We start from the raw sequence: 14546 nt of genomic DNA, 5'->3' as shown, positions 1-14546 counted from the left end.
TATACCAAGGAAATGTCATTATCCGTATTAGCTATTGTGTTAATTTTTTTATTTTTCAACAGAAGATGTACGTAAATTGACACCTCAGGCCTGGAGAAGAGAGAAAAAACAGTCACTTACTTCCAAGGACTTGATCCAAACTCATTAATACCACTGAAAATACTTTTATTCACTTCAATGTGCTTATAAAAACTATAGCTATGACTAAGAAAACACCAGTAGCTGCACACCTCACTTATTTAGGTGAAAAAACTTGTTTCAATCAACCAAAAAAAAGCTCCTTCTTTACAACTTCGTGAGTAAAGACACTGGTTCAATGGTAAAACTTTCACATTACTGTGATGGCTTGGACAGGTCACTGTCTTAAGAGTTTTTTGGACAGGCTGAATCTTTAAAATTTCACTTTGGAAACAACGAGGTTTACATAATCTCAAACAAAACAACAATCCCCTACCAAAACAAAGGAAAACCCCCAAGCAAGTCTGCATGATCTCTACCAGTCTGAGTTGTGAATACTTAGATCCCAAAATAAAGAAAATAAAATCCCAATTTCCACAGGGCTTTTTTCCTACTTATAATTATAAAACGTACACTTAAAAGAAAAAAATGTTTTGCTACTGTTTCCCTTCAAAGGCTTCACATGGGGAAAGCAAATCATAGAGGTTTTATAGTATCATAAGAAACACTTCAGTAATTGACAAAATCTATGATCACTTCATACGGACTGTGCATTAGGAACCTTTTCGGTATCACTTTCTGGGTAGAAGGTCAGAAGGCTTCAAGGAGTAAACTCAGCAAAAGAAATTCCACTGCCAGAAATGCCCCATCTTCATAAAGCAGGTTGTACAGGTGGGAAACAAACTATTTTAGTGTCAGAAGCCATGTAAAATGCAAGCAAAACCACTGTAGTGACACACAAACTAACATTCACCTCTGGCAGACTGATTCCTACAAAAAAAAGAAACCATCCTGACATGAAGATTTTACTGAATTATGCTGAAAATGTATGCTTTTAGATTGCCAAACCAAAGAAATTTATCTCTATTTTTTTGCTCCACTTTGAAAAACCTTGCAGCATCCCAATCCTTCATTCACCCACCCTTTGTTTTGCTTCCTATAGCAACAAGCAAGAGAATCCCTACCTGAATTTCCAAAAGCAAAGCAGGAAATAGTGTGCTTCTGGGACAACTTTTTGAGATAGCAGATTTCAATGTAAAGAAACCTCTGCATGCTTCCAGATGTATTTATTTTCCACACAAAATAACTGTAAATGCCTTTTTCTTCACTCTTTATGCAAACAGCAATTATGAATGCTTTTGCATTATGTTTTTAAGTCATAAGAAAAGATTTTTTTAAAATATAATTAACCTACTAAACTTCCATAGCCTTGTCTGTAGCACTTGCTTCCCATACAAACCTTCTTTATCCACTTGTCTTCCAGTACCTCCAGTGGAAAACCAGATCAATTTACATTTCTCCTGTACTTACTCATCATATTATGATATCCTCACTAGAAAAACACTAATTTACATTTCTTCTGCACTTAACGGTCATGATGTTCTGCTCAAATTGTCACCCATAACAAATCAAATAAGATTTATAAGAAACAGAAAAAGTACACAGAATGACAGCAAGGAATGTTTTTGCCAGTATTAATTAGGCATCAATTCACTGTTGCTTAGTCATGGGTATTTTGCATTCTCCCTCTTGCTTTACATCCCTAATTTCTTATTTGCTCTTCTCCTTACGTGACAGTGAGTCATTTTAACACACACAGTATACTCATAACAGAACCTTTGCATATTATCACTGACAAAAAGCCACTAAAGAGAGGCTGCAACAGAAGAAGCCTCCGCTTGGGAGAAGCATTATTTAAACAAATTACAAATAAAAAGGGTAAAATATACAAAGGAATCTCATCCCCCACAGGGGTCACAGAATGGGGCCTGTGATTAGAAAGGTGTTAGGCAAAAGGGGAAAATCACTAACAGGACTCTCCAGTCAAGCTCTTTGTCTTAACAATAGTTAAGTCCAACTGCAAGTCTCTCCAAATTGCTCAGGTTTTGTAAGCATTAATTAAGCATGTACATCCTAACTTCCTTGCTCAATTATAATCCAAGTTCTTCCAATGCATCCTTGTTTAGAAGTTTTATTTGCTTTCTTCTTTCTGGTAACCAAGACCTGCAGCTTTATGTGGCACAAGGTAAGACACTAGTAACCATTTTGCATTTTCCTCAAGGAGATTCTTCAATTGCCAGTTTTCTGTAGGCCTCAGAAGACTTCTTTCAGTGATAGCTATGGTAGAATTAAAGAGTATTTTTCTGATTTAGAACTTAAAAACAGAAGACAGAAGAGGAACCAAAACAAACTCCTGTAAAGTTTTAAGAGGTGGATTTAATAGATGAAAACATGAAATGGCACTGCCAGAACCATTACAAGCACCTGCTGAAGAGTACAGCCTATGTTATGATATGTGTTGTAAACTCTGGATGTCTTGGGGCTTAGAGGGATCTTGTAAATTTAGCTAAGATTTCTGCGTACAGCATGACAAATGTAGAATGGGTGCCGGAGCTTCATTAAGCCAGTAACTCGTAAAGGGTAGCTAACGAAACACCTCTGAAAAGGAATATTAAGAAAGGGTGACTCAGCTTCCAGCATGATAGAAGCTCATATAAAAGGGAATGGAGGAAAGACACAGGATGGCAGAAGAGATGTTTAGCTTTCTTTGACTAAGCCATAGGAATCACAACTGGAATTAAGATTCTTCCTGTCTAACTAGAAAGCTATTAAACTCATGAACATCAGGTTTTGTTTCTCATTCTCATACAAACAATATTGAAAACCTCATGGAAAAAAATGCTCAGCTGAAAACTGGGTCCAAAATGCAAGAAACCACAAAATGTGAATCTTCCCTGCCTTGCTGGACCCAACATTTCCTCGAAGTTTGAAACCTTTTCAGTAAATATGTTCTGAATTAAAATTTGTTAAAAAAAGTAAAATTTTCACATGATTTGAGTTTTCATTTAAAAGCTCATTATAGATGTAATCCATGTGCTGTTCTGCAGGCAAAACTGTTGCTCTAGTGGCTGTGCAGATGATAACTGATATGCTGTATACTCCTAAATCAAAGCATAGGTAACCAAGTGAATGCTCATACATGTGGTGACATTCTACACTTCAATAATTATACCCAAGTAGTGGACCAAAAATAAACAAAAGAAGAAAGAGTTAGCATATACTAGAAGTATTTCATTTACTAGTTCTGCCCTGCCAGCTGCATATCATGGATACCTTGTGCTGCAAAAATGGGGTCCACATGTTAGATAAAAGAAACTAGTGGCTGTAAGACAAGTTTCCTGACCTCAGTAACGGTGGTGTTCCTTGGGAGGTACCTGATGAGATGAACATGGTGGGTATCATCCTTCAGTTGCATCATCATGAATCGTCATCCAACCCAAGAGCCTATGGCAGGGGGGTTGGAACTGGATGATTCTTAAGGTTCCTTCCAACCCAAACCACTCTATGTTTATTTTTGCTGAATTCTGTATTTTTGTCTGGTTGTCTCTAGTTTGAAACGTAACATTTGCAATCAAGGAAAGGAAGGAGAAGAAAAAGTGAAGTGTTATTGAAAAGGAGGTGTTTATGTAGTCTTAATACTCTTAATACTTGTTCTACCTCTGTATTCCTCTTCCTCCCTTCCTTTCTCGCAATTGTCGCAGATGTCTCTGGCTGCATGAGGCTCCTAGTATGGGCCAAGAAGCTTTTGTTTGGTTTGCTTTTTAAAGTACGAGAACAGTCAGTCTGTTCTTCCTTCTGTGGCACATCATCAACGTTACAAAGAACAGAAGGTGGACATTGAAGCCAATTTCTGCTTTTTGGCACAAAGCTTGTGGCTCCTATTTTGTTCTACAGAAGCTTTCTAGGGTGTCTCAGGTAATTAGGAAAGTAAAGAACTCTTACAATTTTTGCATAGTTATTCTGATACCTCACATTTAAAACCATAAACAACAGTAAAGTGGTATAATGTGTAGGAACATGAGCATACCAAAAATAACATCAGAAAATAACCAAATTAGTAACAAGAACAGATGTGCTGCAGAAGAATAGTCTCCCATCTTATAGAGAACGCTTTAAAAAAGCCTTACTGTATTAAGTAAACATAGGCTAGTAGAGTATCTGCAAGTTTAACCAATCAAAAGCTAAAAGGAGTCCAATTAAAATGTAAGTCCTGTCGCTGTAAACTTGCCAAAAGTCCTTCTCCACATTATACATTGAAGACAAGTTAAGATGTGTTCCTAAGATTCCTTATGCTTTACAAATACACAGCTGTGCTCAGCTGGGAAACGTTAAAAAAAAGGTTGGAATCTTTTTCAGAATAAAAGATTCCAAAACATGCTGGTTTTCCTTTAAAGAACACGTTGCCTTGTTTCTGTATGTCTTAAAGAAGAATACAATAGCTGAGCAGCAGACATATTTCAAAGAACAAGCTTGAGTTACTCACATCAACTTCTTCCTGAAATACATGTATATGCATCTTCAGTTATCTTCACATATGTACCAGATGGCTGCAATTATCAGCTTATTTGCAGTGTATTTAATACCAACACCTTTTATTAGAAGCACCTGCTGATGATGTCAGAATGAAACCTTCCTCTGCATTTGCAAAGTACAATTTAGAAAATGGTACTTTATCCTTCTTAGTGAGACATGAAAGCTATGCTCACCCTATCAAAAGATCCTTTCATGTAGAAACGGTAACTCTAAAACGATTGCTATCTTTAGGAATAGCTTAAAACAGCATTAAATGATACAAGCTCAGACACCAGCAGAAATGATGTGTTTAATTTGTTCAATAGCTTACTAGTGCATTGGAGGTGGAATAGGTTACTAGTGCACTTGAAGGGGTAATAGGTTACTAGTGCACTTGAAGGGAAGGAAATTTACTTCAATTACAAAAGAAAAAATTACTATGAAAATATTATTTTGTCTGAACCAAATTAGAATTACAACTGAAAATAAGCAAAATAGAAGCAGATCTTCATTCACTTAATTTAGCACATAAGGAAGCTGCACCCGCTCACATAAAACAGAATTTTGATCTAGTGTGCTGGTGCTGACATTAATTACATTCCTCTACCCACGTTGCACTGAAACGCCAATGAATTCCTGCTCACCTACTTACCTTAATACAAGACAAAGAAAAGATGCTCCAGAGGTACAAGGGGAATTAAAAGTGATAATTGTCAGGAAGTATAATAGTACTGGTCAACTTCCCAACACAAACACTGGGGTATCTCTGATCCCGCTGTGGTGACAGACGTGACTTTTCCCTCATCATGTGCTTATCATGTCTGGATCCCTCAGTGTATCCTTATAATCCTCCCTGTACAGGCACACAGCCATCACAGTCTCCATTAAACCTTCTCCTGAAGTTCTTCAGCTTCTAGTCACAAACCTGCCTGTGTCTGTTCTCTGAACAGAACTACCAAGTCTTACAATTTACATCAAGAGACTCTCTACATGTAATGAAAATGACATTTAAAAAAGCAGTATGGCCCTCACAAACAGCTATACAACCATGGTCTATATATCCACTGAAGGTAGTTCAGGTCTTATGAGGAAAAAACTCAAGAGATCTGTTACCTGTAGAATATAACTGAGAATGCACAAATACAAAAGGATGAATATAAATACTGTATTTTCCTTCTCATTGAGAAATACTTGATTTTAAGCACTCCTTTTGTCCAGCTCACATAACAAATTTAAGAGTTCAGATACACCCTAACAATTTTGAAACTTCTGTCCTAGAGAAATCAACAGGGTTGGATAAAACCTGCATACCTTCTCTGACCATAAAGAGTTGTATATTGCTGCTATTTCAGCTGTAGACTTTGAATTCATACTCATAACAGGACACATCCAAAAAGCAGTAACAACAACAATCTCAGCAAGATGTGATAACAAGTTTCTATTTAGTGACCCACAAGTCTTTTTCCTCCATAGTAACTGAAAGTCAACATGAGAGAATTAAAGAACATTTAGTTTACTGGAAGTTTCTCCAAGGATTTATCCTGCAAAGGTCCACACATTTAGCCCCTGTCCAAACAGGAAAGTTTATGAAAGTTCAAAAAGTGGTCAGCAAAATTCACTAAGGAAAAATTTACTAAGAGCATTTGAGTGCAAAAACACATTACCTCAGATTCAGTAAACTCTACTGACAAAACTGTTGGTGAGCTGTGTTTTAGGCTCTCACAGTTTTAATGTGTCAGAACATTTGCCTCTTTCCTGTGCATCTCTTTTGGCTACTGCTGGAGACAAGGTACAAGACAAGTTTGACTGCTAGAGCTATCCTATGTCTTCAGTCAGATAAGAGTTTTTCAACAGCCTCAAATGCATTCTTATCCAGGTTCATAGCCATAACCCAAAACAGCTTTTCACTCCCAACTAGATTAGCCATGAAATCAAGCCACAGAGAGAAACCCAAGCACTAAGACATGAGACTCACCTGTGCATTCATGTTGTAGTCCTTTCCCATAGTATCCTTTCTCACAGATGCACTCAAACTGGCCAGTGTGAGTGCCGCATTTACAGCTTGCCATGATGTCGCAGCAGTTTTCATTTGCCTCACAGAGATATGAACAGTGCGAGATATCTTCTTGGATATAGCTGCCAGAAGGCAGGTCTGAAACAATTTATTTATCAATTATTTATAATCAATTTATTAAAAAAAAATCCAATCAAAAGTCCTCCCACAGCCTCACATTATGTTGTTAGTGAAACATTTCTTAATCACCTTAGGTTCCAGCTCTAGCACTAGCAATGGCAACATGAAGCTGAGCCTTATTATATTCAAAATGTAAAGAAAAAAAAATTGGTGTTTCTATTCCTGTAAAATGCTCACTGAAATCCATGGTGCAAAGATCCTCAAACTTTCTCACCCAGCTTTGTTTTAGACTAACACTGCCAGAATGCAGTCTTACTCCCAAAAGAAGCTGCTGAGACAGCTTCTCCCAGCTTTGGTCAATGCCACCTTTGGTACCAGGAAAGCATTTGGTCATGCCATGTATAACCAGTAGGCCATTATTAAAAAACAAAACACTTTCCTTTGGCACATTCACATTAAACTTTACCTGGAACAAACAGAATGGCAGTAAAGCAACCTACTTATGTAAAAGTCGCATACTTTTAAAGATTACATGTGGCAAATAAATGCTAATGGCTAGTCTGATAGACGTTCTAAGTCTCAAACAAGCAGCACTGGCTTTCAAACGAAGGTCTAGTCATGTGTTTCACTTGCTAATTTAAACTTATTCTAGTTTTCAGGAAGAACTTTTTTTTTAGAATACAGTAGTCTAAAAAAGGATAAAACCATAGTCAAAACTCCTTTTCCACCCCTCGCTCTTTCCAGTTTTATTGAATGTATAAGGTCATAAACTGTATTTACCCTTATACAGAGAGGTCTAAATTAGTTCTGAATAGGCTAGCTTCTGTTGCTCTGTAAAATACCAGGAGCTAGTAAGGCTACACCTAACGCACGTATTAGGTGCCTCTTTTTGACGACAATGTATCTGACTACAAGGTTAACCTATTCAAGTGAAAGTTACACTGGGTCAAGATTATAGTCTGCTCTTTGTGGGCAAAATGAAGATCTGAATGGAAGTATGTATATACCAGTGAGGAGAATTTGGCTCACATTTTGTTGATGATGAGCTGGTCAAACATACAGTTTATCCTTTTACCTTAGCAATGAACCTTTACCTATGCTATAAAGTAAGGGGGGGGGGGGGGGGGGGGGAATAAAAAATCAACACTATATAAAATGCAATTACAAGACAGCACTGGAGATCTTTCTATTCAGACCTCTCTGCTCTCTGTAGACTCCTGAGGTTAGTACATTAATACCTTCATGAAGAGCCCTGCGTGCCAGAGCTTCAAACTCAGTAAAACTGTGAAGAAGGTAACAGTGATCTTCTTTCGGATGGGATGCCATGTCATTCAGCTCTCGGATATTCCCCTGCCATATCCCAAAGGTGAAGATCTCCACCCCAAATTCACGCAACGATGCTGCAATTGGTCTTGGGTCTCCCCCATTGGAATATCCATCAGTAATGAGAAATATCACCTTTGTGGCATTTCCACGAGCATGCCGCAGTATTTGCTGGAAAAGAAAATGAAATTGCACACCTCAGCAAAGGGTTAGTGCTGGCTGACCTGCACACTACTTCCTCCATGAACTGGCTCTTTTTATTTGAATTATATGGCTACATTCAGTCCTTGCGTGACTACTTAGTGTAACAAAGATCAACACTTGCAAGTAGAGCTTATAATCAGATATGGCCAGCCCCTGTGACCAACTGAAGTGTGGCTCAGTCTATACAATCACAGAGATCATTATATGATCTGAAATGAGACACTTTTCACACTGACTGATAAAGTCACTCGTGTCAGACAGCAATGATCTCAACCAGTGCTTTAGGAACTTCCTTCGGACTGCAGTTTGAATAGTTATTACAGACATTGAAAATCTACTGCAAGACTCGTGGGACCAAAGTTCAGATGCTGCCAACTGTCTTAATGCCACAAGAGTGACGTGGATCCTTATCAGCTGCCAGTTTGATCCATGCTGCTTTTACATTCAGTATATGTATGCCATTTGGTTCCAAACGTGCTTGACCATTCAGGCAGGTGAACACCTCACCAAATCCCACCATGAAAATATGCTGCAAATGGTGGCGCACCCTCTCTCATTATCATGGCTTTCAGTGTGTAATCTGTGGACAAATCCTCTATAGTCTGTAAATGGTAACTAAGAACAAAAATAATTTTATTAGGGATTGTTTTGCTAGGAAAAAGAAGTCACAGATGTATTGAAAAATTTTAGAGACTGATAGATCTATTAGAAAATTTTGGGTGAAGAATTAGTCAAAACCATAGACACAAATGCTGGAAACAGCTCTCACACACAATAACAACTTTTTACGTGAGGAATTTATGAGTGGTTAAAATTTCCACTGTGATCATCTGGCCACAGGCCTGCGAATTTTGTAATTCCACAGGTTCCTTCCCATGATCCCTCAACCATTTCCTTTCTAAAAGTTAAAATCTATTGACTTTCTAGAAAAAAGAGAACAGCGGCTGTGTCATTCTCTTCCCATGTAAGGCAGATGGAAAAGAGTTATTTACCCAGTAACCCCACAAGAAATCTAGTAGTGCATGAATAGAGAGAGAACACGTCATAGAACATGTACATACATGTGCATGGATATGAAGGAAAAGGTAGTGACATGGAAGAGATTCTGTCAGGAACAGCAGTTCTCAAAAAAAGCATCTCAGGTACCTGAGGTGCCATGCAAAAATGCCTGATAAGGTTTCCTAAGCTGCTCTCTATGAACAGGCTTTAGAAACTGATGGTTAGTTATAAGATTAGTTATCAACAAGTTCCTACTCATTGCCAGGCTATTAAACTCTAAATAAAAAAGAAAAAAAATTGAGTATATCTCCTATTAAACAAGTTTCAGAAGAGTGACCATGCACAGGATGACTTGCTTCCCTAAATGCACCCTCAGCCTGCCTCCTACAGTCAGCTACTGAATCTTTACTACCAGCACAACCGCATCTGGAAACTGGAAACTGCAGCTGGAACCTGGAAAAATAAGCAGTCCTCAAAATGGTAATTTTATGCATAAAAAACAAACCCGAAAGCTTAACAACAATCATTAGCACCTCCTATGGCATCATGCATTCAAGGATTGAATGTCAAGTCAGAGACAATAGTCATGAAGTTTAACCAGGTAATCAGTTGAAGAAAGAGAAACAAGTGACTAAAAGAACACTCTGTTGTCTTTATTGTGTGCAAAATGCTTGCTCCTAAGAGATCAAAGTCTTTCTATCTGTATCTCCCACCATGGCAACTGCTGTTGGTGATACATCTTTGTTTTCTTGTCTGAGATAACAAACATGAGCTAACATATTTTAATGTTATCTTACATTTTGATCCACTAGATTATAAGGCCCACTTCCAATTTATTGCTAAACTTCTCCCAACAATCATTGAGATTGTTGATTATTTTAACCCCAGCATAGTATTCCCCATTTATCCCCACGGAATTGTGCTCTTCTCCCTTCCAACAGTTTGCCAAGATCCTTTTAGCTTGTTCGTCATGGCCTCAAAAACTGCCTGTGGTTCCCTTCACCCTGCTGCCATCTACAGATTTCATAAGGATCATTCGTTCCAATACTACACACAAAACATCTGTGATGCAGTAGTGCCCAAGTGAGGAGATGCCCACAGATTCCCACCCACTTCATCCTTCCAATTTGACAGTGCTCCTGTGCTAATTACTCTCTGAACATGTTTGGTTTTGGACATAAGCAAAGCACCGGCAAAAATGCACTGTTAAGATGCTGTGAACTAGAAACCACCCTATGGAGTGACCACTCTCATAATTAGCCACAGCCTGTAAGAGTGTGAGTAAGTATGGGACCACCACCAATCTCGTCCTTGCTGTAAAGCAGGGAATTGTGAAGGGGTACTTTCTCTTTCCTGTAATTTCCAAGTAATTTGCACTCTGACTTTCATCTTGGTAGCATGAAAATTACTACTGTGTTTATTTAAATAATAGATTCTACCATGCTACAAATCAATACAAAAGACCACATTTGACAGATGTTCGAACAATACCCCAAAAATCATGGTATTGTCTGATGAGTAGTAAATGTATTTAAGCCACCCTTAACAAACATGAATTCCAAAAACGGAGACAAACTGAGTTGAGTAGTTTTATTACAAAATCTTTAAGTAAGACTTACTGAGTAAAACTGTCTGACTTTCAGCTCAATCAAAACCTTACAAGAGCGCAAAGATCCAGCAGAGATTTTACAGCCTTTCTCTGTGAGCCAGACCATATTTCAGGACAATCTGATTTTGATTTGGCATTCACTGATTTCAGGTAGATACTAAACAAAAATAAGCATACACACCATAAATCCAAGAACCGACAATTGGCACCATGGTCTGAAAGACTGCCAAGTAATGTTTTGCTGTTGGGCTTTATTTTATTACTACTTGTATGCAAAACTCAAAGGGAGTGAAACCAAATTCCCTTGCAGACACAAATACCCTTTACAAAGCAAACCTATTTTTCCTCATGTTGCTTAAGTGGAAATCCAGAATAAAGTGAAAAGCCACAATAAGTGGAAAACTCTAGTGAAAAGAATCAGGAAGATGAAGAAAAGGCAAAAGATAACATGAAGACAAATAGCAGGAAAAAATACAAATGCTTCACTTGTAAATGCATCCTGAAAGGTATGCTCTAAGACAAGTACCACCACAGGCAGAGCATGTAGTACTATTTATAATTACCAGATATAATTAATGTATTTAGCATTAACTGTGCTCTTTTAAAACAGAATGTAAGCAACTTACATGTCTGTGTAACTTCTTAAGTACTCAGGCTGAAATGCTCCATTCAGGGTATTTGTCGTAAGCTGTTTCAGTGAAAATGCCTTTTATTTCAAAAAGCAGGATGAGGAAAAACATATGTTCCATCCATACTTACTTGGTTTTGGCAACTGTAGCATCTCTGAGCTTTGCAGAAGGAACTTCCAAACTGCAAATCACATTTATAACAAAGGTGGAAAAATAGGTCCCTAATATAGGCAAGTTGTGGAACTTGTGTAACTGAGGAAGAAATCACAAGTTGCACAGGATTGAGAGACATAATGGAGATTACCAGTGCAACTCTCTTAAGACCCCACCTATGTTCAGCTTGCTCTAGCAGAAGAAGATTTCAACTCATAATTATGTTGTAACACACACAGAAGGCAGAACAAAGCTTAATTTTGGCAGGCTGTGGCTTTGCAATTTCAGGAATATCCTTTCAGCACTGTTTCCCTCTGTGTACTGCACAAAGCTGCATGAACTGCTGATGAAGGTAGTGGACAGCATTACACATTTTCCTAGTTTTTCAGCAAGTGATACTTAGCAATCAAACTTCTATATTTCCCCTAAATGCAGGGATGCGCCTGTATGGCCAATGAACAAACTAGCTTGAGCCCCAGTAGTCTAGCCAGGACAACACCGATCTTAGAAAGGACTATTTAATTCTAATTAGTAATTTATCAGGGATCTCTGCTTTACAGAACTAGACTGCCACCAATGCCCTCTGAAACTGCTGTGCTGAGTACAGAAACTCCATGTCTTTCTGTGCAACTGAGAAAGGTTCCCTGGAAATAGACCTCAGGAACAGTAGCTTACCAAGTCCTCTTAAAAAATGCAGGTCATCAGAATAAGTGGGAAGCACCATAAAAAGACCATTTTTGAGCGGCAAACACCCTTAGCTGCATGACCTTGAGATAAATCAAGCAGCCAACTTTTATGTCCTCTGCATCTCAAAGGACAGCCTCTCTGGGACAGCACTTCTGTCACACACAGGCACAAATTGAGTAACAGGTGAGAGTGCATGAAGCTGTCTTCCGGCTACCTGAGGACTCAAATATTTGGGCACCAGTGGACCAAGCAGAGAAAAGACAGATGAACAGACAGGATTGCTACATATTGCCCCTAGGAATCAAAGCAAAGCCACTGAACAGCTTGGCCCTCATCTCTGCTGTATAACAGCAAAGGAAAAGAATAAGGAAAGAAAGAATTCATTCAACATTTTAGAGGGGGAAAAGTAAGACACAAGTCTACTTTTAAATCACCTGTATATGCCTGGTGTTCCACTCAATGTTTTGTTTCCTTCTGTGAAAGCACAGTGACATAAGGGACAGGAGACCATCCAGAGCTGCCAACAACCCAAGTAACAGCCTGCACTGCTCTGCCTCTACTCTCCAGTATTTGTGTAGCATTTCACATCATTTTTGTTTCCTTTAACCCTGACTCACATTCCTGTATTCCAAGACACAGCTCTCCTTCCTTCTCCAGAAAGTCATTTTGAATGCTGTTGGTTTCCCAGCAGAAATTTCACATATTTAAAATGTCTCTTCACTCAACCCCTAAGTTTATAAACACAGAGATGGTTTCATATATTTAACCAGTACCCATCAACTTCACAGACTGCATCTGCACAAAGATAAGGCTTTTTCATGACAGGGTTCTGCAGCCCTTTCATAAATTGTCAGGTTCTTCAATAAACAAAGCTTAAAAGCCTACTAAACAGTACTCAGAGGGATCCTGAGGATCTATTTCTTTGGTATAAATATCCACACCTGCTTCCAATTTTACCACCAAATGAAACTGAGCACCAGCCATAACTCAAGGCGCTAAATGACTTGTTTAATTGAGAAAACAGCTCATTTGGTCCCTACTGTAAAGTAATAATAAAGGATAAGTACAAACAAAACAAAAAATTATCACTATTGATGATTGCAAAGACATGCATGGGCCACTAGAAACACCTTGTCTTTGACTGGTTTAGTGCTCATTTTCTTGTCTACACTTCACAGGACTGATAGGTCAGTTTCAGTAATCCTTCCAGATCTTAAATAAAACATTCTTTTCACAATAGCAAAAACTTATTGCCATCTGTATTGTATTCCGTCTCTGTTTAGTGTGTACAAATACCTGGCAGGCTTGCCATTTTCTCTGTGCCAATAATAATCCTTAGAATTAAAAAAAAATGAAGTCTTGTGCAACAAAAAAGTTGTCCTACAAAATCCTCCTCTAGAATTTCACTATGGTAAGGCAAAACAAAATCCTATCAGTACAGTTACAAAACCAGCTAAACATCTATCTTCTGTGGTTTTAATACAGCATTTGTATTCAGGGGATGAGTACCATCCAAGACCAAAGAATTCTTCAACCATTTGTCAGCCACAGCAATGATGTCATCAAAGTTTTCTGTTACTGCCTCAATTACATGCTCTGTATCTAATCTGTAAACATTTGATCTTGGGCCTGACCTCTGTCCTTACCCAGTGTTTCGCTATTAAGGAAGATTTCTGCTATTTGGAAGTGGCAATTAATACATTTGTCTAAAGGGAAATAAACCGTGATGTCTCACTTTACAAACTAAGCCTTAGATAACATGAGACAGAGCCAGGATTCTTGCCAGGAGAAACGAGCCTTGAAAGGTTTAAATTGGAACCTAGCTTTCAAAATAACATTATCGGAGCATTCATCACAAAAATTACACTGCTCCTTGTATACCCTGTAGGGAATACACTACCTAAAGGCTACAAAGGGAATGTTATTTGTTATAGCTCACTGCACCTCAGAAGTGAAACAGAAAGCCCTCCATTAAAGAGCCATTCAGCTCTGCTGTAATAGTAGACCACTCAAGACTAAATTTGTTTTCACCCTAGGAATTACATAAAACCTACATGCCACAGAATGAATAGAGGGTCAAGATCACCTCTTTCGACCTGCTGGTCACTCTCCTTTTGATGCAGCCCAGGATACAGTTGGCTTTCTGGCCTGCGAGCGCACACTGCTGGCTCATGTTAAGTTTCTCGTCAACCAACATCGCCAAGTCCTTCTCTGTGGTGCTGCTCTGAATTTCTCCTCCACCCAGCCTGTAGCTGTGCCTGGGATTGCCCTGACCCAG

General features: G+C 38.5%; 1 protein-coding gene across 1 annotated transcript in view; it reads right to left on the bottom strand.

Annotated features, from left to right (window-relative positions):
• The window catches only part of SVEP1 (sushi, von Willebrand factor type A, EGF and pentraxin domain containing 1), a 133307-nt gene that overhangs the window by 106413 nt on the left and 12348 nt on the right, over window positions 1-14546 (bottom strand). Inside the window, exons 2-3 of the mRNA XM_062604470.1 lie at window positions 7903-8158; window positions 6506-6682 (exon numbers count right to left, since the gene is read on the bottom strand). Coding sequence (XP_062460454.1) covers window positions 6506-6682; window positions 7903-8158 — 433 coding nt within the window. The remainder of the gene's footprint in view (window positions 1-6505; window positions 6683-7902; window positions 8159-14546) is intronic.

The sequence above is a fragment of the Pezoporus occidentalis genome, unplaced genomic scaffold (genome assembly GCF_034315485.1).
Source record: "Pezoporus occidentalis ecotype Australia unplaced genomic scaffold, CSIRO_AGI_Poc_V1 ctg86, whole genome shotgun sequence".
Lineage (NCBI taxonomy): Eukaryota > Metazoa > Chordata > Aves > Psittaciformes > Psittacidae > Pezoporus > Pezoporus occidentalis.
This window is presented reverse-complemented; position numbering and strand designations above follow the sequence as displayed.